The sequence below is a fragment of the Sapajus apella genome, unplaced genomic scaffold (assembly GCF_009761245.1).
Source record: "Sapajus apella isolate SASKATOON/1434 unplaced genomic scaffold, GSC_monkey_1.0 scaffold22, whole genome shotgun sequence".
Taxonomy (NCBI): Eukaryota; Metazoa; Chordata; class Mammalia; order Primates; family Cebidae; genus Sapajus; species Sapajus apella.
The window spans coordinates 27,061,468-27,085,491 of NW_022436962.1; the positions used below are offsets into that span (position 1 = coordinate 27,061,468).

General features: G+C 38.7%; 1 protein-coding gene and 2 pseudogenes across 1 annotated transcript in view; 2 read left to right on the top strand and 1 right to left on the bottom strand.

Annotated features, from left to right (window-relative positions):
* The window catches only part of DNAH14 (dynein axonemal heavy chain 14), a 403,573-nt gene that overhangs the window by 182,094 nt on the left and 197,455 nt on the right, over positions 1–24,024 (top strand). The window contains exons 35-37 of the mRNA XM_032289400.1: positions 3,920–4,091; positions 9,295–9,384; positions 19,512–19,646. Of these exons, the coding sequence (XP_032145291.1) occupies positions 3,920–4,091; positions 9,295–9,384; positions 19,512–19,646 (397 nt within the window). The remainder of the gene's footprint in view (positions 1–3,919; positions 4,092–9,294; positions 9,385–19,511; positions 19,647–24,024) is intronic.
* On the top strand, positions 6,779–9,217 carry LOC116559017 (annotated as a pseudogene).
* On the bottom strand, positions 11,542–12,275 carry LOC116559018 (annotated as a pseudogene).

A 24,024-nucleotide genomic window follows, 5' to 3' on the forward strand; every position in this document is an offset into this window, starting at 1 on the left:
AAAGGAACAAAGGATAGGAGATGAAGCCACAATAATTTATTTCTTAAAAATAAAAGAACTGGGCCGGGCGCGGTGGCTCAAGCCTGTAATCCCAGCACTTTGGGAGGCCGAGGCGGGTGGATCACGAGGTCAAGAGATCAAGACCATCCTGGTCAACATGGTGAAACCCCGTCTCTACTAAAAATATAAAAATTCAGCTGGGCAAGGTGGCGTGTGCCTGTAATCCCAGCTACTCAGGAGGCTGAGGCAGGAGAATTGCCTGAACCCAGGAGGCGGAGGTTGCGGTGAGCCGAGATCGTGCCATTGCACTCCAGCCTGGGTAACAAGAGCGAAACTCCGTCTCAAAAAAAAAATAAATAAATAAATAAAAGAACTGAGGCATATGTTGCAAATGGCCTGTATAATATTGATGGCATGTAAATAGGTGTCTGTTGTTAAATGTTTTCTGATTTTTTAACAAAGATAAATAGCATTCATATGTGAAACCCAAGTATGGCTCCCTGATGTCCCCAAGTCTGCTGGATTTTATAGTCCTATAGTCACCTAGTTCTTTACATAAGTATTCCAGTGAAAGTAGTACTGCTCTCCATTCGGAGCTCTTAACTGTATTCAAATGACAGGAAACCTAAAGTTCTCATGGGCACCCTTCAATTAGTTTCCATTTCCAGTATACAGGAGACAGTCCATCTCCTGCCACTGAAAGCAGCTCTGTTCTCTCTAGTCTGTGCTGCCCTAAATGTGACAGCCCCATTTCTTTGATTCTTCCAAAACACCACAGAAGCCATGTGATTGTATGAAGATTACTATATTTTAAGAGAGCTGATGAGTTTTTTATTAAGAGAGTAAAGCACAGTGAACAACCTAAGAATTAATATTAGACAATTTGCTTTTTAAAAGTTTCTTGTCCCTTTTGCCACCAAAATAGTAATTATTGTTCTTGCCTCTTTCCTCTTCCTTTCCCTGTCCCTTCCTTTTCTTCTCTCCCACCCTGTTCTTCCTAAGTCTTCTGACCTTATTTCTTAAGCATCCAAGAATACTACAAATTTGTCTCATTTTTCCCTGGCATAGTAATTCATTCCTTCCTTTTTTTTGTACTTTCTCTTTCTGGATCATGTTGGAAGAATTAATGTTAATTCTCAAATATACTTTCAAGGTGTTTAAATTAAAACACAAAGCAGCATATTAATTTCCTTGGGCTGCCTTAGAAAATTACTACAAAGTTGTATCTTAAAATAACAGAAATGTATTTTCTCACAGGACCTGAGGCCAGAAGTCTGACATCCAGGTTGTGGGCAGGGCTGCCCTCTCTCCAGAGACTCTTGGGTAGATTCCATTCCTTGTCTCCTCCAGCTTCTGGTGGTTGCCTGTGTTTCTTGGCTTATGGCCACACTACTCTAATCTGTTATTGTTCCTTCAAATTATGGGAAACCTAAAGTTTTCAAATAGTCACTAAAGTAACATAACCTTAGCTCTAGTCAATCAGTATATGGCAGTCACTTGGACACAGTGACTCAAAGGTAGACACATGGTCACATCACCTACTCCTCTGTGTGTCCCTGCATCTCTCTGTCTCTTATTAGGATGCATGTGATTTTATTTATATCTGGATACTCTAGGATAAACTCTTCTTAAAATTCTTAATCACCTCTTTTGCAATATTAAATAATATTCAGATTCTGGGGATTAAGAAGTGAATATGTCTTCGTAGGGGGCATTTTTTTTTTCTTTTAAGGAAAAGAGGCAGTTTTTTCCCTCTTTCCTTTAAAAGAATTTTTCAAATCATTTTATTTAGAAATCAAAGTAATTATCCAGCAACTGGAGTTCTAGGACTCTCATGGTAGGAAAGATTTGCTTGGCAACATCTAGAGAATTAACATCTCTTCGAGTATACACTTAAAAGATTTATGGTCCTTACCACAATATTGAGCCACAAAGTGAGCCTCAACTAATTCCAAAGAACTGGTATCATGAAGATAATCATAATGGGTGAAAACAAGGTATATTAGCTATCTTATTCTTGAATTTTAGTTAGATGTTGACATTAAAGCTTTAATTATTTATTCTTAAATTATGACAGACCCATTAGTAATTTCATATGCCATTTCCAAAATTACTTTTGTAATATTTAATGAAGTGTTACCTTTGTCCAATAACAGCGTATTGTAACAATATTATAATATTTTATTTAAGCCATTTTCTCTCTATATATATATTTAGTACTTGCCCTACTACCAAACATATTAGTCAGCCCTGATATTTTTCATTTTTCTTTAAGATAGAGCCAGATCTGTCTTGAGAAAAAATATTAAAAGATCATTGTCATTCTGTAGGACCCCAGCAGTAAAGTCTGGAACCCTTTTCTGCTCTGGCACGGCCCCCTCCCTTTGACTTCAATTGGGCACTTGCCCTCTCTTTACCAAAATACATTCAAAAGAAAGACTCAGTGAGGTATTCTCAGGGAAACATAAATGACTAAAGTCAATTCCAACCCAATATAACTCTCCCATTGTAATAACCAAGTGGTTATAGGAATACAATTACAGTAGTGCAAAATTACAGATAGGAGGAATGTTTTCAGTTTTATTGCAGTGTAAGGTGAGTGTATATAGTTAACAGTATTGTATATTTCAAAATAACCTGAAGAGAAGATTTTAAATGTTCTCCTCACTAAGAAATGATAAATGTTGGGACACCTTTGCAGGAAACAGCTTTCTTCCTTTCTATCTCTAATATGGTATCATAGCATGTGTAGTTACTTTTTATTTTGATTATGTGTTTAATATATACAATATATACCGAAATGTTTAGTATATGAAATATTGTTACTATAGAGTAACATATGTATTATAACTTACGTCAGTATGCTTTTGTTAAAATTCACAGAAAACTCAATTTGGCTTAAATAGTGAAGGGAACGGTTGTTTCATCCAATCAGAAAATCCAGAGATGGGGCAGGATATGATTGTTTTGACTAAGGTTTCAATTTAATTTTTCTGAGCTATTCTCAGTACTGCAGTCCCCCATATACTGGGTTCCTTTTAGGCTGACTTCATTTTTGGTGGCAGGACACCTTCTAATAATAACTAGGGCTGTCCATATTATTGAACTAAAGGCCTGAACTTTGCTCTGAGTGGACTCATCACTTGTCTACCCTTGAGTCACTGTGTCCAAGTGGCCGCTATACACTAATTCACTAGAGGTGAGGTTGTTACTTCAGTGAATATTTGTTATGCTATATACTTGATTTTCCAAACTCTCTTGTAACTGTGGCTTTGACATACCACCTTGGCAAGTCAGATACAGCTACGTTAGAATCTGAACCTGAAGCTAGTGAAAAAAGAAATGGAAATACACAGAGTCCATTCTGCTAAGGGTGACAGCAGTGGTAGTAGCTATAATCATTTACCAGAAATAGCAGAGGCAGTGAGCAGTACCAGCATCAGTCATGTATTGGTGTGACAGTCACTGCTATCTGGATCCATTGATGGTGGCAGACATGTATTTATAAGACTAGTTCTGTTGATGATTTTGACCATTGTTAACAGCTAGATAGCTTGCAGGCCTAGTTCTGGCCCTCCTAGAGATTTTTAAATAAATCAGTATGTTATTTTTTATTTTACATTAGCATAAATTCATTTCTGTTATTTGCAACAAAAAGCCCTTACTGATACAGTATCTTTCCCTGATTCAGTGCCTGGGGAATGGTGTTACTCTCATTGTTCTAGCCCATTTAGAGCCTATTTCTGAAGGTGGAGGTCTGGTTAATTCCACCCAAACTACATGGCTGCTATCCAGTGAGAGAGAGGAGGAAAGGACATTGGGAAAGCCACCCCTAAAAAAAGAATATTAATGGTCTTTAATGTCTGCAAAGCAAACTGACTAATTTATTCTTTATATTTGTTTTCTTATACCATTAAAGTGATACAGGTGACAATCTTTCTGAAGCAGATGAAACCTTGATTGTTATTGAGGCTGTAAGAGAAGCTACTTTGCCAAAATGTCCTCCTGAAGATGTCCCACTTTTTGAAAATATTATAGGAGATATTTTTCCAGAAGTGACAGTTTTAAAAGTAAATCAACTTGCCTTGGAGGTAAAAAGATCTTTCAAAATCATCACAAATTATTTAGCTATGGAATATAAATTTCTTAATTATTTTCAACTTCTGAAATGAGGATAATAGTGTCTGTTCTTCCCACTTTGAAAGGGTGCCTGGAGAATCAAATTAGATCAGCATTATGACAAAAACTTAAACTGTTAATATTCTGTAATTATTAAAATTACATATTATAATTATAAAGCCCTTTATTGTTTCTCTTATATCTAGAGCCTCACAGTAGTTGCCTTAGGCTAGGTGAGAACTCACTGTCTCTTGTTAATATTATTACAGAGCTTCATACCACACCCTGCATTCCAGTATTTTCCCATATGGCCACCAGAGTTGCTTTCCTTAAATATACATTTGATCACGTTAGCAAAGCAACTGCTGAATCAATGTTGCCTACAATACAAGATTGACATTAAGTATTTTGGCATCTAAGGCCTTTCACAATCTGGCTGGACCAGGTTGTCTTCTCAGTATATCCTGTTCTTCTTCCTTCCTCCTCTTCCTCTCTTCCCTGTTATTTCTACCTTGAACTTCTATTATCTGACTTTTCCAGGACTTTATCAGGTGTCAGGCCATTAAACATGCCGATTCCTTTCCCTGAAACCCAAAGAAAAAAAAAGTTTTAAAAATTTATTTAGAAAACGAACCACTTCATAATTATTTGTTCTTTAAATATAACTAATAGGCTATGTACATAACTTTATATACAACAAGAACAGAATTCATGTTATTTCTGAGCACACATGAAAAACCTACACACAAAATGACCATTCCTTAGGTGATGTAGGAAGGTTTAAACAACTCTCTTGAAAACTATCTGGACCAGAAGTTATGAGAGGATAGCTCTTTCATGGCCCTAATCTATGAAATTAAATCTAAAATTTATTAATTTAAAATTTATATCTCCATAGTGGTTGTACTAATTTACATTTAAAACCACAAAGTATGAGGGTTCCCTTTCCTCCACATCCTCACCAGGATTTGTTATTGCCTCTCTTTTGGATATAAGCCATCTTAACTGGGGTGAGATAATATCTCATTGTAGTTTGATTTGTATTTCTCTAATGATCAATAATGTTGCCTATGTTTCCATTACCCATTTGCCATTTGTAAGTCTTCTTTTGAGAAATGTGTATTCAAGTCAAGAGAACAGTTTGGAGGTTGCTCAAAAAACTAAAAACAGAGCTACTATATTGACTAGGAGTGGTGAGAGAGGGCATCCTTGTCTTGTGCCTGTTTTCAAAGGGACTGCTTCCAGTTTTTGCCCATTTAGTGTGATATGTGGGTTTGTCATAAATTGCTCTTATTATTTTGAGATACATTCCATCAATACTGGGTTTATGGATAGTTTTTAGCATAAAGTGCTGTTGAATTTTGTCGAAAGCCTTCTCTACATCTATTGAGATAATCACGTGGTTTTTGTCTTTGGTTCTGGTTATGTGATGGATTACGTTTATAGATTTGCGTATGTTGAACCAGCCTTGCATCCCCGGGATGAAGCCTACTTGATCGTGATGGATAAGCTTTTTGATGTGTTGTTGAATTTTGTTTGCCACTATTAAGGATTTTCGCATCAATGTTCATCATGGATATTAGCCTGAAATTTTCCTTTTTAATTGTGTCTTTGCCAGGCTTTGGTATTAGGATGATATTGGTCGCATAAAATGAGTTAGGGAGGATTCCCTCTTTTGGTATTGTTTGAAATAGTTTGAGAAGGAATAGTACCAGCTCCTCTTTGTACCTCTGGTATAATTTGGCTGTGAACCCATCTGGTCTTGGACTTTTTTTTGGTTGGTAGGCTATTACTTGTTGCCTCAACCTCAGACCTTGTTAATTGGTCTATTCAGGGATTCAACTTCTTCCTGCTTTAGTCTTGGGAAGGTGTAAGTGTCCAAGAATTTATCCATTTCTTCTAGATTTACTGGTTTATGTGCATAGAAGTGTTTGTAGTAATCTCTGATGGTAGTTTGTATTTCTGTGGGATTGGCAGTGATATCCCCTTTATCATTTTTTATTGCATCTATTTGGTTCTTCTCTCTTTTCTTCTTTATATTTTCTTTTAGTGTAGGATAATTGATGGTTATACGCTGGTAACCTCTGGTTCTTCAATGTCAAAGAATGGGTTCTTAATCTGGGGGTGGATCTATGAATTTGCTATTAGGTCTCCGTAAACGTAAAATTTTGTGTTCACTGTATTTTTCTGGAGACAGTAGTAATAATTTTCATTATTCTCAGAGACTGAGGTTGGTGAACTAAAAAAATCAAGAACTAGGGCAGTTACCTAACCAGAGAGAACGAGCCGGCACGCTGGTAGCAGAGGCTATGGCAGGCTGCGGAGGCACTGGGAGCCACTGAGTGACCCTCCTCGCCCATTCGGACCCTTCCCCCATCCACCCAACCGTGGTCCGCGCCCCACGCCCCACGCCCATGGCCGTGCCAACCCCACACAGTTCCCTGGACTCCGCGCCCTGCGTCGCTGACCAATTCGCAGCTTCGCACCACTGCAGCCAGTCTCACCTGGCTGCACCGCCCGCCCACTACCCCGGCCACAGCCCCCGCTCCCACCACAGCACCTGAAAAGACAGCAACAGCTGTGGAGAACGCTGCTGAGTGGAACAGAGCGCAGCCCGACCGCGGGACCTACTTACTCGCCTTACTGATTGTCATGTTTTTATGAGGTTACAACTTTTCAAAGAACTTTTGTATGCAAAGGAACTTTTTTAAAAGGACGCCTCCAATTTATATTTAAACCAAAGAAGAAGGATCTCGGGCAATTTGGGGTTTTGGGTTTTAGCTTCGTTTCTAAGTCTTCTCTTTGTTGACTTTGGGGCTTGGGTGTCCCAGCTGCTTCGGGCTCCTGAGGACGTTCTGGGGCCCCACATCAATGAGGCAGCCACCTGGCGACACGCTGCTCCCATCTTTCTCCAAGTTCGCATCTGGCCAGGAGGGAAGGGAGAAGACACTGCATCAAGCTCGTGCTCCGAATAACCGCTGGCGGGAGGAGCTCTCCCACGTGAAGCGACTTCCCCCGTGCTTCCTGGCCGCCCTTGTGACCTGGCGGCGGCAACTGTGGCCACAGGCCTGGAGAGCTGCAGACCCCGTGCCGCTTGCGTGGTAGCAGCCTGGCGCTTGTACCCTGTGAGAGACGGAGGAGTTCAACGATCTCCTGGACCTGGACTTTATCCTCTCCAATTTGCTGTCCCATGCGGAGTCGGTGGCTGCCACTGTGTCCTCATCAGTATCAGCGTCTTCCTCATCTTCCCCAACGAGCCGCGGCCCTGCCAGCGCTCCCTCCACCTGCAGTTTCAGCTGTCCGATCCCGGCGGGAGCAACCCAGGCGTCGCAGCCGGCGGAGGCCTCCTGTATGGCAGGGAGTCCGCTACCCTCCTACGGTTCTCTTCAACCTGGCGGGCATCAAAGACATGAACCCCTCTGGGGGATTCATAGTGGAGCTCCTGCGGCCGGAATTGGACCCAGTGTACATTCCCCGGCAGCAGCCGCCGCCAGGTGACGGGCTGATGGGCAAGTTTGTGCTGAAGGCTCGCTGAGTGCCCCGGGCAGCGAGTACCGCAGCCCATCGGTCATCAGTGTCAGCAAATGCAGCCCTGACCGCAGCCACCTGGCAGTGGTGGCGCCCTACAATGGCGATCCACCGCACATGTGCCCCAAGATCAAGCAGGAGGCAGTCTCCTCTTGCACCCACTTGGGCTCTGGACCCCCTCTGAGCAATGGCCACCGCCTGGCAGCACACGACTTACGCCTGGGGCGGCAGCACCCCAGCAGAACTACCCTGACCCTGGGTCCTGAGGAACTGCTGAGCAGCAGGGACTGTCATCCTGCCATACAGCCGACCTCCCGCCCTGCTTCCATTCCCACACTGGGCCCAATTACCCATCCTTCCTGCCTGACCAGATGCAGCCCCAAGTCCCGCCGCTCCATTAACAAGAGCTCGTGCCACCCGGTTCCTGCATGCCAGAGAAGCCCAAGCCAAACAGGGAAGACAATCGTGGCCCTGGAAAAGGACCACCACCCACACTGTGATTACACAGGCTGCAGCAAAACCGACACAAAGAGTTCCCATCTCAAGGCACACCTGTAAACCTACACAGGTGAGAAACCTTACCACTGTGACAGGGATGGCTGCGGATGGAAATTCGCCCACCCAAATGAACTCACCAGGCACTACCGTAAACACATTGGGCACCGTGCATTCCAGTGCCAGAAATGCAACCGAGCATTTTCCAGGTCAGAGCACCTCGCCTTACATATGAAGAGACATTTTTAAATCCCAGACAGTAGATATATGACCCACACTGCCAGAGGAGAATTCGGTATTTTTCTACCTATCACACTGTCTTCCCAATGAGGGGAGGAGCCCAGCTAGAAAGCACTACAATCATGGTCAGGTTCCCAGCTCAGTCAACTTTTGAGTGGATAATCAGCAAAAATGAGGAATCCAAAAGACAAAAATTAAAGAACCGATGGGGTCTGTGGCTGAATCTTCTATCATTCTAGTTCTAAATTGGTCTTGAATATTCCTGGACTTATAAAATCCCAAGGGGGTAACTGGAAGTGGTGGATATCAGGGTATAAATTATATCCATGAGTTGGGGGAGGAAAGACCAGAATTCCCTTGAATTGTGTATTGATGCAATATAAGCATAAAAGGTTGCCTTGTATTTTCTTTACCTTCTAAAAGCCATTATTATGATGTTAGAAGAAGAGGAAGAAATTCAGGTACAGAAAACATGTTTAAATAGCCTAAATGATGGTACTTGGTGAGTCTTGGTTCTAAAGGTACCAAAGGAGGAAGCCAGAGTTTTCAAACTGCTGCATACTTTGACAAGGAAAATCTATATTTGTCTTCCAATCTACATTTATGACCTAAGTCTGATAATATACCTGGTTTACTTCTTTGGCATTTTTATGCAATCTGTTATGCACTGTGGTTTCAGATGTGCAATAATTTGTACAATGGTTTATTCCCAAGTATGCCTTAAGCAGGACAAATGTTTTTTTTCTATATAGTTCCTTGCCTTAATAAATATATAATATAAATTGTAGAAAAAAATCAAGAACTACTATCTTAAATGGTAATTGGTACTTAGTTAAGAGAGATTTTGGAAGATAAAAGTTTAAGGGTTCGATTTGCAATGCATTTTAAATTTATGTATTTATTTCCTTTTAGAAAGCAATATATACTGCAACTCAACAATTAGGTTTACAAAACTGGTCATCTCAGAAAGAGAAGATTATACAGTTTTATAATCAACTTCAGGTAAGCATAAAATACCATGTTAGCAATCCTTTACCTGTGTTTCAATAGGAATTAATAAAATCAAGAGCAAAAATGTAATAATAATAATAAAAGAGATGTTACAGGTGTATTTTTTCAAGTAAAGTGATTTATTAACTATTAGTCAAGATTTTATTCTTTGACCTTCACATTAACTCAACAAATGTATGTTTTCACCTTCATTTTTTTAATACATACACATAAAAACCCTACAAATATAATGCAAAATATTCTGTGTTCCATTGCTATACCTTCTTTGAATTTCCTGTCTTCCATGAATGAACCATTTGGATAAACATCAGAATGGGCACTTCCCTGATTACTAGTAAGATTGTGTATCCTTTTTTATGCTTATTAGCCATTTAAGTTTTCTATGAATTGCCTGATTATGTCATGTACTCATTTTTTAGTTGGGTTGTTTGTCTTTCTGTCAGCAAACGTATAGATTTTTCATTATGCATTATATACCATTCTTCTTCTACTACTTTTCTTTTTTCTTCTTTCATCTTTCTTTTTCTTCTTCAAGATAGAGTCTCACTCTGTCACCCAATTTGGAGCGGAGTGGTACAATCGTAGCTCACTGCAACCTCCAACTCCTAGGGTACAGATACATGCCACTGTGCATGACTAATTCTCTTAATTTTTGTAGAGGCAAGGTTATGCTATGTTGCCCAGGCTGGTCTCAAACTCATGGCCTTAAGCAGTCTCCCTGTCTTGACCTCTCCAAGTGCTTGGATCACAGGCATGAGCCACCATGCCCAGCCTATATCATAATTCTTTGTTGGTTATGTGCATTGCAAATAAATTCTGTGAGTCTCGGCTTTTTTTTTTTTTTTTTTAGTTTTAAAATGTCCACTTTATTCCATATAACACTTAACCAGATATGATTTACCTCTGAGGAAGAGATGGCGCGTGAAACTGATCTATAGTAAAACACTCTAAGAAATACAGTCCAATTTTATACATTTCCAGGCATCCCTAGACAAGGGTGTCACAATGCACAATGCAGAAACAGGTATCACTACTACATTTTACATAAAAGGGAAATATCAATAAACTTAAGAAAGTAGTAAATTCACCTGTCCCTTAAAATATGTGTATGCAATTGTTACAAAGCTATAGTAAATGGTTTATAAAATGTAATTTTATTTTATGTTACTCTGCTGTTACATAGGGCATAACATTTTCACAAGGCTTTTTTGGGACTACAGTCAATGATTAGCAACACACAATAGTGGTCCAACTTTCTAAATAATAATCACTAGACAAACTGGACACCCTCTCACATGTGCACAAATCTTCATGGAAAAGTAGTAAAGTTTTAGACTTGGACTTGTACACTTTAATTTATTTCCCCTTTCTAGTGTATTAAGAAATGATATGCACTTTAATTTGCCAAAAGCAATGCTTGTATTCCGGCAGCAAGATGCTACTTCTATTACATAGTAAAGTGAATATCAGAACTACAAAGGCAGTAGGTGTAAGTGAATTTTTATTGGGAAGGGAGATTGTCAACTTGAACAGCAGCAAATAAAAAGTGAATAAGGAAACTCCCTGTTGCCAGAGATATATATGACCTCCTTATGTGATTATAGGAGACATTTCAATTTGTTACTCCTAGCCAGAGATGGCAAGTGCTTCCCCATTCAGCTAATACTTCTGGATTTCTACTAAAAGAATACATAAAGAGCATGGAAAAGTTGCTTATTGAAAGGAAACCCCCTAAGAGCAAGGGAGGGAATGTAGAAATTGAAGTTATGTGGAACACTTCAAATTATAATTAACTACATTTTCATATCTTCACAGTAATACAAAACACAGTCACTTGCAGAACTGGTTCAGATTGCTTAAATACCAAATACATTTTTAGTTCTCTACGTAAGTGTTTAGAAGTTATTTATGTTTCTGTGAAATAAGGCTATTAATACTTTCTACAGCAGTAACTGCACACCAGGAAGGCCAAGACAAACACAAATCAAGGAATGAAGTTTTCCCAAAGCTGCAGTGTGAAAAGACCATAAGCAGTTGATTCCATATACATGAATGGGTTTCTTTGCTATAGGAAATCCAAGTGGAATAAGGAATGGAGATGTGTAAAAAGGTTTCTTGAAGGAAAGAAGGATAAAACCCTGCCTGGATTTAGTTTTCATCCCCTTCTCCTGCATTACATTCTTCTCCTGCACTGTCTGATGTCCCAAGTGTTAGGCTGCATCTAAGCAACTGCATGATGAGGGTGCTGTCTTTGTCTGAGTCTTCATTCAGTGTATCAGGTTCAGCAACGGCCTCCTCAAAAGCTGTTTTAGCCAGCATGCAAGCAAGCTCTGGGTTATTAAGAATTTCACGGTGAAATACAGAAAAGTTAAGAGCAAGCCCCAGGTAGATTGGGTGTGTGGGTTGCATCTTTTTCTTGCTTATATCAAATGCCTCTTGGTAAGCTCCTTGGCAATTATCTATCATTTGTTTTTGATCATCACCACATGCAACTTCAGCAAGGTACTGGAAATAATCACTCTTCATTTTCAAATAGAAGACCTTATTCTCTGGATTAGTTACGTTGGCTATTATTTATCCAACCATTCCAGGACAGTAGTGCAGATGGATCTCAGCTCAGACTCCACTTTCTCCTGATAGTCCTTAATTAGCTGCAACTTCCTGTCAGAGGTGTCGGTTTTCTGCTCGATGCTCGAGATGACCCTCCAGGTGGACCTGCAGCCCCCAACCATGTTCTTGTAGGCCATGGAGAGCAGGTTACGCTCCTCATTGGACAGATCAGCACCCTGCTTGGTCATTGCCTTCATGCAGGTGGTGATGCTGTCGTAGCACTTGGCCTGCTCAGCCAGCTTGGCCTTCTTGATCAGCTCCATCTTCTCCATGGCTGGCCCAGACCAGGGTGGATGAAGGGCGAGGAGAGTGAGGGTGAGCGCCCACCTGGAGCAGGAGGATCCTGGAGAGGTTCACATCTCCATGGCTGCAACACGAGTCCAAGGCTTGGCTTTTTAGAAATGTCTATTGTGCTCAGTTGTGAAAAGACATTTTTAATGCAGAAGATACATTTTTCTAAATATTTTTACCTGTCTTTGAAAAGATATTTACTATAAATTTTTCTTTTTCTATTTTTTTAAATCATACTTTAAGTTCTGGGGTATATGTGCAGATCTCGCAGGATTGTTGTGTAGGTACACACATGCCATGGTGGTTTGCTGTCTCCATCCCCTCATCACCTATATTAGGCATTTCTCCCAGTGTTATCCCTCCCCAACATCCCTGCCCCATGCTGTCCCTCCCCTACACCCCCACCTTCCAATAGACCCTGGTGAGTGATATTCCCCTCCCTGCGCCCATGTGTTCTCATTGTTCAACACCCGCCTATGAGTGAGAACATGGGATATTTGGTTTTCTGTTCTTGTTTCAGTTTGCTGAGAATGATGGTTTCCAGATTCATCCATGTCCCTACAAAGGAAATGAACTCTCCTGTTTTATAACTGCATAGTATTCCATGGTGTATATGTGCCACATTTTCTTTATCCAGTCTATGTTTGATGGACATTTGGGTTGGTTACAGGTCTTTGCTATTGTAAACAGTGCCGCAATGAACATACGTGTACTTGTGTCTTTTTAATAGAACAAGTTATAATCCTTTGGGTATTTACCCAGTAGTGGGATTGCTGGGTCACATGGAATTTCTATTTCTAGATCCTTGAGGAACGTCACATTGTCTTCCACAATGGTTGAACTAATTTACACTCCCACCAACAGTGTAAAAGTGTTCCTATTTCTCTACATCCTCTCCAGCATCTGTTGTCTCCAGATTTTTTAATGATTGCCATTATAACTGGTGTGAGATGGTAGCTCAATGTGCATTTGATTTGCATTTCACTAATGACCAGTGATGATGAGCATTTTTTCATATGTTTGTGAGCTGCAAAAATGTCTTCTTTTGAAGAGTGTCTGTTCATACCCTTTGCCCACTTTGTATGGGTTGTTGTTTTTTTTTTCTCGTAAATCTGCTTTAGTTCTTTGTGTATTCTGGATATTAGCCCTTTGTCTGATGGGCAGATTGCAAAAAGTTTTTCCCATTCTGTTGGTTGCCAGTTCACTCTAATGATTGTTTCTTTTGCTGTGCAGAAGCTCTTTAGTTTAATTAGATCCCATTTGTCTATTTAGGCTTTTGTTGCCATTGCTTTTTGTGTTTCAGTCATGAAGTCCTTGCCTGTGCCAATGTCCTGAATGGTATTGCCTAGGTTTTCTTCTAGGGCGTTTATGGTGTTAGGTCTTATGTTTAAATCTTTAATCCATCTGGAGTTAAGTTTTGTATAAGGTATAAGGAAGGGGACCAGTTTCAGCTTTCTGCACATGTCTAGCCAGTTTTCCCAACATCATTTATCGAACAGTGAATCTTTTCCTCATTGCTTGTTTTTGTCAGGCTTGTCAAAGATCACATGGTTGTAGATGTGTGATGTTACTTCTGAGGCCTTTGTTCTGTTCCATTGGTCTATATCTCTGTTTTGGTAACGGTACCATGCTGTTTTGATTACTGTAGCTTTGTAGTATAGTTTGAAGTCAGGTAGCATGATTCCTCCAGCTTTGTTTTTTTTTTACTTAGGTTAATCTTGGCTATGTGGGCTCTCTTTTGGTTCCATATGAAGTTTAAATTGGTGTTTTCCAGTTCTGTAAAGAAGATCAAGGGTAGCTTGATGGGGTTAGCATTGAATCTATAAATTACTTTGGGCAGTATGGCCATTTTCATGATATTGATGTTTCCTAACCATGAGCATAGAATGTTTTTCCATCTGTTTGTGTCCTCTCTTATTTCCTTGAGCAGTGGTTTGTAGTTCTCCTTGAAGAGGTCATTCACATCCCTTGTTAGTTGTATTCCTAGGTATTTTATTCTCTTTGTAGCAAAACCATGCTGAATAGGTGAAAGGTAAAAGTGTTCCCCTTAAGAATTGGAATAAGACAAGGATGTCCACTCTCACCACTCTTATGCAACTTAGTACTGAAAGTCCTAGCCAGAGCAACCAGGTAAAAGAAAGAAATAAAAGACATCCAAATAGGAAAAGAGGAAGTTAAATTACGTCTCTTCACTGATGGCATGACTCTGTACCTATTATGAAAAAAAAAAAAAAAAAAGCTGAAAGATTCCTAGATCTGATAAACAACCTCAGCAAAGTTTCAGGACACAAAATCAATGAAAAAATATTAGTAAATCATACACCAATAACATTCACACTGAGAGCCAAATAAGAAACACAAACTCATTTATTATAACCACACACAAAAATGAAATACTTAGGAATGTATTTAATACCCAGATTTAGGCCAACCTGAAATATTTATCTCAGTCATACCTACCCAGTTTCCCAGGCCCAAACCATTAAACAAATTTCACAAGCCTTGAGAATCTGCCTTAGAAAGCCAAGAAGATTTCCCCTTGTTTCCATATTGACCATTCTTCTTGGCCTCAGAGGCATTAATGCAGGTAGAGAAATATTTCTTATCAGTTGCACAGAATTTGCCTTGGCAAGGAGGAAATGTGTAGTGCAATTCTAATCAGCCATAACAATCCTGGCCAATAAATTGAGACTTATCTGAATACCTTCCAAGATCAAGGTGATGTTTCCTTAAGCACTGGATGTTTAACGCTCTTATAACCAGCTCTACAATGCAATTGCATTGTTTATAGGATGGAGACAAGTTAATGCCTGGCTTCTACATAAGAAATGTAATCCTTAAGGGACACATGGTACCCTCAAAAGAGAAATGGTTTTTTACATTTGATGGGGTCCCTAAGTGGAATCTACTACATAAATTCAAGGTTGGGGATGGTACAGGTTGACAACGCCTCCCACATGGGTTCTCAGTTCAGTCCTAATAATCAAGTTTAGTTCATGTATTTAGAGTGACTGACTGTTTGTGGGCAGTTAGTCCAACCTAATCTGTTTACCATGCCATCATCCACATAGCATTTGCCTCTATTTCACAGAATGAGCACCACAGAATGAGCAATGGAAATAGGGGTGGGGAATATATCCAAGTGTATTGACAGATGTTTTACATGACTGACACAAGTGCTAAGCCACCTCTGCTGTTTCTGACAGACTTTTCAGTATTCATTATTAAGGGGAATAATGATTAAATTGTAGTCAGTTCTCACTGACAGGGGATGGCAGTCCCAGAAGTCAGTTATATTATAAAGGCTCCTTTGATAGTTTGGGGTAGCTACATCAGGGCATTTTTCTTTCAGAGGAAGGTTAGAGGGATAGTTATGAAAGAAAAAAGATCTTCAGTATTCCTCCTACTCCCCATACCTCCCAGAGTCAGATATTTTTTCCCCAGGTGTTTGCGTTTTTGCTCTCCCTGTACTGTGACAAAAGTAGTATGTCTCATTTCAGTAGTTTTGTGGGGTTTTTTAGACAGGTCTTGCTCTTTTGTTCAGGCTGGAGTACAGTGGCATAATCATGATTCACTACAGCCTTGATTTCCTGGGCTTATTCTCCTGCCTCAGCCTCCCAAGGGACTACAGGTATATGCCACCATCCCCAGCTAACTGTTTTGTATTTTTTTAGAAATGGCATTTGCCATATTGCTCAGGCTTGCCTCTAATTCCTGGACTCAAGCAATCCACCTACCATGGCCTCCCAAAGTGTTGGGATTACCAACGTGAGCCACTGTACCCAGCATTTCAATAGTTTTCATCATAGTTATTTTCCAAATATTCCTTACTTGCACCCACACCTTTTATCCTGAAGTGCTAGATGCAAGATAGACAAGGATATTTTTATAAAACTTACGGAGAACCATTATATCCTCCTCTTTGGCCTGCTTGGGCCACTGTAGAAAAATTAATCCAGCAGTGTATTCAACCAAGTACAGTAGTTGTCCTATTCTTATAATCTAATACCGATACAGGAGTTAAGAAGAAATCACTTAGGCAGATAGTAAGGGTATGGGAGTCCTCAGTAAGGCTTTTCTCTATAAGGCAAAGCTGCCCTAAATCATTTTCTAACAAAGAGCAGCCTGTAAAGTCGAGCTGCAGACATAGACAAGCAAGCTGGGAGCTTGCAGAGTGAATGCTGGTAGGAACTAGGGACTAGACATGTTCAAGATGTCAGCTCCATCTTCCCTTCTCTTTGTCAGCCACATGTACTATAAGGAGCAGACAAGATGGTGATGATCAACTGGAAAGCCCATTTGCATAATAAGATTAGGGTGGGGTGACCAGCCCTCCCTGCTCACTATGTACCTGATCTAACCAACCTGTGAGCACTATGTAAATCAGACATCACCTCCTCAAACCTGACTATAAAATTTGGTGCATCCATTGCTAGTTGGTCCTTTCCACTCCATGACCCCTTTCTCTGCAGGGAAAGCTGTTTCTCTACCTATTAAACCTCTGTTCCTAAACTCCTCATGTGTGTCCATGTCCTAAATTTTCCTGGTGCATGACAACAAACCTCAGGGTATATATGCCAGGCAATGTAGCCACTTCAATACCATGTCAATCCAAGATAATTCAGGTAGTTAAACCATAATTAAATTCAAATTCCCTAGGCCCCATTTTAGTTAGCCTGCCACCTGGAATATGTACAAACGGGTGACCTGGGTTGTCATTGGGGAAAGAAAGAAGCATCTTGCTCAGAAAGGTTAGGACTGAATGCCAGATTTTCAAAATGGGTGTGTATAATACCTCATCTCTTTCATACTGCTCATTACCCAGGAAGCAGATGAAAGGAAATGATTGCTTTCTGAGGACACTCATATTCAATGACCAGACTTTCTTGGTAACCATCAAGGGACAATGGTGTAGCTGGAATCAGCTGATTGGACTGGTCAGTGAGGCACCATCGATGTCCTCAAGAGAGGGGATTAAAGATTTGACGTAGTCAATCTACCAAGAGTCTGTGGGAGTCATGCCCTGTTAGGGCTTCCCCCATTCACTGTAAGACAACTGCATCGACTTTTGGCAGGTATCAGATGTCTGGTATGTAGTAGTAGATTCTGTATCAGAAACATGCAGTTCTTTATTTTGTACTATTTTAGGATGGTGAACATGTTGCAGTGTCCAGTATGACATATCCATATAGCAATTATGACAATCTGGGTAGGACAGACTCAGCCAATTGATTCTGGACAATCTTATCAAATTCTCACCATTGGTCCATTAGCACTTACATAATTTTGTCAGTAGCCATCATTTGTTTCCACAGTTTACAGTTCTGAAGAAAGGTATCATTGATCTTCTAGTCTGTGATTTTCCAAGTGACAGACCAAAAAGCTAGTTTACTGACAAGCCCCAGCAGTCATAGTTCTGCCCACTGAACAGAGTGAATAAGTCTGCTTTTGATTCTTCATGGCTGACTCTGAGGTTGAACAGTAAGTCATCAGGTTTCAGCTCAGTTGACCCATCAATAAATCAGACCCAGGCATTTATTGAAATCTTTGTGAATCTAGATCTCCATTGAGCCAGCAGTTTTGTTTCAGGCAGTAAAGTTAGGAATAAAGTTTACCCAGAGGGATAGTTGTCACTCTTTCATGAATCACCATGGCCAAGCTAGCTGCATTCTTGAATATACAAGTTCCACTGGATAAGGTTTTTTGGGCTCTTCTCACTTTGCCATATATAGTGGCTGGGACTGTCAGATCAGAGAAACATAAGGCCTCCGTGAGGGAGACAGTAGCATAACTGAAAATATATTTTAGCTTTATCCATATTTGATTTTATTGTATTATATAATACCTTATTAAAAACAATAATTCCTTTAATGCTGTTAAAACAGTCCAGAAGAGACTGTGAGGATCCAAGTATGTTAATACAGACCACTATAACAAAATAACATAGACTGGTTAGCTTAAACAACAGATATTTATTTCTCATAGTTCTGGAGACTAGGAAGTCTAAGATTAAGATACTGGCAGATCTGGTTCCTGGTGAAACCCCTCCTCCTGGTTTGCAGACAGTCACCTTCTTGCTGTGTCCTCACATGACAGAGAGAGGAATGGAGAGATAGCACTCCAGTTTATCTTTCCTTTCCCTTTCCCTCTTTCCTTCCTTCCTTCCTTTTTTTTTTTTTTTTTTTTAGACAGGGTCTCACTCTGTTGCCCAGTCTGGAATGCTGTGGCAATTGTAGCTCACTGCAGCCACCTCTCAGGCCCAAGTGATCCTCCTGCCTTAGCCCCTTGAGTAGCTGGGACTACATACATGAGCCACCAAGTCTAGCTAATTTCTATACATTTTGCAGAGACACGGCTTCACTACATTGCCCAGGCTTATCTTCCTTTTCCTTTAAGGACACGAATTCCATCATGGAGACTCTACCCTCAACCTCATCTTACCTAATTATATTCCAAGGGCCCCACTTCCAAATGTCATACTAGGGATTAGAGTTTCAACATATAAATTTGGTGGGGAGTAGGGGAGACACAGACATTCAGTCCATAACACCAATAAAAGGTAGTTGTGGTTGGAATGGAGAGAAGATGAAATCAAATTGTTTTATAGGATATGAGGGGATTTAAAAAAGCAAATATTCTACATTGGACAATTGGTATATAATGGTTTTATTTAGTAGATTAGGGAAATAAGAGAAGGAATAAGTTTGAAAACAAGGTATAGGTTGGATTATGTTTGACAATCATATGAGACACACAGGTAGAAATGTTTAGTAGACTATTTGAAATTTGACCCTGGCACTTAGAAACAAAGACTAGGGAAAATGTATAAGTTAGGAAGTATTAGGATCCAGGTCATAGTTAAAGACCAGATTGTTGAGATTGGATAGGGACAATATGGAAGAAAGAGACAAGAATGAATTAGGGAAGATTAACATGGAAAAGAGAATCAGAGCTCAAGAAAAGAGAAGAAAAGTATAAGAAGAAAAGAGAAGTGGAAAATGAGATAAACTCTTAAATATCAATAAATGAAAATTATTCTTTGAATTTTAAGATTAGATTTCTGACGATTTTAGCATTAGCCTAGTCAATGAAAGCAGAAGTCAGAGTACAGTGGATTCAACAATAATTTGAAGGAATAATCAATGGATATAGAGATGTATTTATAAAAAAAACTTAAAATTGTTAATGAATGAATAAATCTGTAAATTTTGTTTTAGGTTTGTGTTGGTGTAATGTTAGTGGGCCCAACAGGTGGAGGAAAGACAACGGTCAGAAAAATTTTGGAAAAAGCATTAACACTGTTACCAATTGCAGACTTCTCATCAGTTGCAGAAAGAAAATTTGCTTCAAAGGTAAATGTTTTGTTAAATAAAATGTTTCTCTATTTGTTTATATTTTATCTTACACTTTAGTTAATGTTTTGTGTTCCCTTTTTGTTGGTGTTTTCATTACTTATTAAACTTGTTGCTAGGAATTTTGTAGTTAAGAATCATAATGAGTGGAATTTTTCAATTAAATCTCAAACTGGTCATTACCAGTTTTTTAAAAAAACTATTGTATATTTATTTTGTATGTAGACACCTTAATAAATGAACTTTTAATTTCTGATTTTTTAAGGTGTCAATTGAATTATCTTCAAATTAAAATAATTTTGTCTTTTTGACTATTTATATAACTTCAATTCTCATCTCAAAGAATTAACTTTCCAAGACTATGTTAACTATAATAGTTGTTCCTTACTTTATCTGGAATGTATTTAACATTTCTTCACTTAATATGATGTTTGATCTTGGTTGCTGATAAACATTCCTTTACATACTTTGGAAATTTCTATTCCCATTACACTTTCGTTTTTTGGCTGTTGGAATTTATTAAATTATTTTCAGCATCTTTTTTTTTTATCTTTTAACTGGTTAATGCAATAAACTATGTTGATTTGTTAACATTAACTTGTCCTTGAATTCCTTGCATATTGCCTACTTAGTCATTATATATTTTTATTCAGTATAAAGTCAGACTTCACTAAATAGTATATATTTCAATTATCTTATTTAATTATTTATTGTTGGTAACATATTCCAAATATTTAGCAATTCAAGTTCCTGGTTATGTGGATTTTTTTTTCAGTTAGTGGGAAATATCCTGCTTCACGATGATACATGTGGTAGTTCATAATTTTTTCTCTTTTTCCTCCATGCAAATTTTCCTTCTTGAAAAATCTCAATTAGTTCTTATGCAGTTATTGTAACTAATAAAAGGTGAATTATCACAGCAATAATAATAATAACTAATATATATGGGCTACCTAAAAAGGGCCAAGCAGGGTGCTAAAACACTTTTGCTTGAATTATTTAATTCTCACAACAACTGTAAAGACAGTAATTTGCTTTATTAAAAACAGCTTTTAAGTACAAAAGTAGTATGTATAATTGTGAGAAATTTGGAAAATAAAATATGAAGAAATAATAATCACCTAGAATAATAATACAGTAAAATATGAAAACATTGTACTGTATTAGCTTTATTTATTCTATACTAAATATATTTTGAAATAACTGAGATAGTACTATGTATAAGAAATCTTAGTTTTTCCAACCTTGGAATTTTCACCTAATGTTATATGCTGAAAATTAACCTCATGTTGTTAAACATTTCTGACAAATATCCCAATTACTGTATTCTGTATATATGAGTATACTATAATTTATTTAATGATTTTCTCATGTTTAATAGTTTTAGGTTTTTGTTTTTCTAAGTTATAACTGTAATAAACATACTTGGGATGATGGTAGGGCCTGAGGTAATGAAATTATTTTGATCATCCTTCTTAGTTTATGACTTTCTTCTCATTGGTCTGTTCAAGACCTTCTTTTTGTTTTAGTTTAGTTTTGTTTAATTTATTTACTTTATTTTCTTACCTTTCTTTTCCCGCCTCATCATAGGAACACTCCTTGCTATATGCCTTTAGATATGTGTGTATCTTTAAAAAATTTTATACCCAAGAATGTAATTGCTGGTTGGCAGGGTATAAGTTCACTATATACTGCCAGGTAAAATTAACACAACATATGGTTAACCATTTTAAAGGGTACATTTTGGTGACATTTAATGCATTCGCAATGTTGTGCAATTACGACCTCTCTCTAGTTTCCAGATATTTGTATCACCCCAGGAAAACACCACTTTCCCATTAAGAAATCACTCCCTATTCTATCTTCCCATTCCCTGGAAGCCACTAATTGGCTTTCTGTTTCTATGGATTTGCATATTTTGGCAGAGATGTATATATAGATATATATCTGAATTGTTTCTACCTTTTGGGTGTAATGAATATTACTGTCGTAAACATTTGTGCATAAGTTGAGTGGACATATGCTTTCATTTCTCTTGGATAGATACTAGTAGTAGAATATAGGTAAAATATTGGATCTTATGGTAATTCTGTGTTTGGCTTTTTGAGGAACCACCAAAATGTTTTCCACAGGAATTACATCATTTTAATTTGCCATTAGCACTGTATGAGACTTTGGTTTCTCCATGTCCTCACCAACATTTATTATTTTCCATGTTATTTTTTATTCTAGTGAATGTGAAGTACTATCTCATTGTACTTTTGATGGTTGAATGCTTTTTATATGCTTATTGGCCATTTGTATATCTTCTCTGGAGACATGTCTGTTCATGTTTCTCCATTTTTAAATTAGATTGTTGTCTTTTTGTTGTTGAGAGTTCTTTTTTTTTGTAGTCTAAATTCTGGGGTACATGTGCGGATCTTGCAGGATTGTTGCATAGGTACACACATGCCATGGTGGTTTGCTGTCTCCATTCCCCCATCACCTACATACATAAGCCATTTCTCCCGGTGTTATCCCTCCCCAACCTCCCTGCCTACTGCTGTCCCTCCCCTACCCCCCACCACGCAATAGACGCCAGTGTGTGCTGTTCCCCTCCCTGTATCCATGTGTTCTCATTGTTCAACACCCACCTATGAGTGAGAACATGTGGTATTTGGTTTTCTGTTCTTGTGTCAGTTTGCTGAGAATGATGGATTCCAGAGGCATCCATGTCCCTGAAAAGGACATGAACTCATTGTTTCTTATGGCTGTGTAGTATTCCATGGTGTATATGTGCCACATTTTCCTTGTCCAGTCTATCATTGATGGCATTTGGGTTGGTTCCAGGTGTTTGCTATTGTAAACAGTGCCACAATGAATATATATGTACATGTGTCCTTAAAATAGAACGATTTGTAATCCTTTGGGTATATACTCAGTAATGAGATTGCTGGGTCAAATAGAATTTCTATTTCTAGATCCTTGAGGATTCGCCATACTGTCTTCCACAATGGCTGAACTAATTTACACTCCCACCAACAGTGTAAAAGCATTCCTATATCTCCACATCCTCTCCAGCATAAGTTGTCTCCTGATTTTTTAATGATCACCATTCTAACTGGCATGAGATGGCATCTCATTGTGGTTTGGATTTGCATTTCTGTAATGACCAGTGATGATGAGCATTTTTTCATATGTTTGTTGGCTGCAAAAATGTCTTCTTTTGAAAAGTGTCTGTTCATATCGTTTGCCTACTTCTGTGTGGGTTTGTTTGTTTTTTTCTTGTAAACCTGCTTTAGTTCTTTGTAGATTCTGGATATAGCCCTTTGTCAGATGGGTAGATTGCAAGAATTTTTTCCCATTTTATTGGTTGCCAGTTCACTCTAATAATTGTTTCTTTTGCTGCACAAAATCTCTCAAGTTAATTAGATCTCACTTGTCTATTTTGACTTTGTTGCCGTTGCTTTTGGTGTTTTAGTCATGAAGTCCATGCCCATGCCTGTGTCCTGAATGGTATTGCCTAGGTTTTCTTCTAGGGTTTTTATGGTGTTAGGTTTTATGTTTAAATCTTTAATCCATCTGGAGTTAATTTTAGTGTAAGGTGTAAGGAAGGAGTCCAGTTTCAGCTTTCTGCACATGGCTAGCCAGTTTTCTCAACACCATTTATTAAATAGGAAATCCTTTCCCCATTGCTTGTTTTTGTCAGACTTGTCAAATATCACATGGTTGTAGATGTTTGATATTACTTCTGAGGCCTCTGTTCTGTTCCACTCGTCTGTATCTCTGTTTTCCTACCAGTACCATGCTGTTTTGATTACGGTAGCTTTGTAGTATAGTTTGAAGTCAGGTAGTGTGATGCCTCCAGCTTTGTTCTTTTTGCTTAGGTTTGTCTTGGCTATGTGGGCTCTCTTGTGGTTCCAGTTGAAGTTTAAAGTGGTCTTTTCCAGTTCTGTGAAGAAGGTCAATGGTAGCTTGAGGGGGATAGCATTGAATCTATAAATTACTTTGGGCAATATGGCCATTTTCACAATATTCATTCTTACTAACCATGTGCATGGAATCTTTTTCCATCTGTTTGTGTCCTCTCTTATTTTCTTGAGCAGTGGTTTGTAGTTCTCCTTGAAGAGATCCTTCATATCCCTTGTTAGTTGTATTCCTAGGTATTTTATTCTCGTTGTAGCAATTGTGAATGGGAGTTTGCTCATGATTTGGCTCTCTGTTAGTCTGTTATTGGTGTACAGAAATGCACGTGATTTCTGCACATGGATTTTGTATCCTGAGACTTCACTGAATTTGCTTATCATTTTAAGGAGATTTTGGGCTGAGACGTTGGGGTCTTCTAAATATGCAATCATGTAGTCTGCCAGACAATTTGACTTCCTCTTTTCCTAATTGA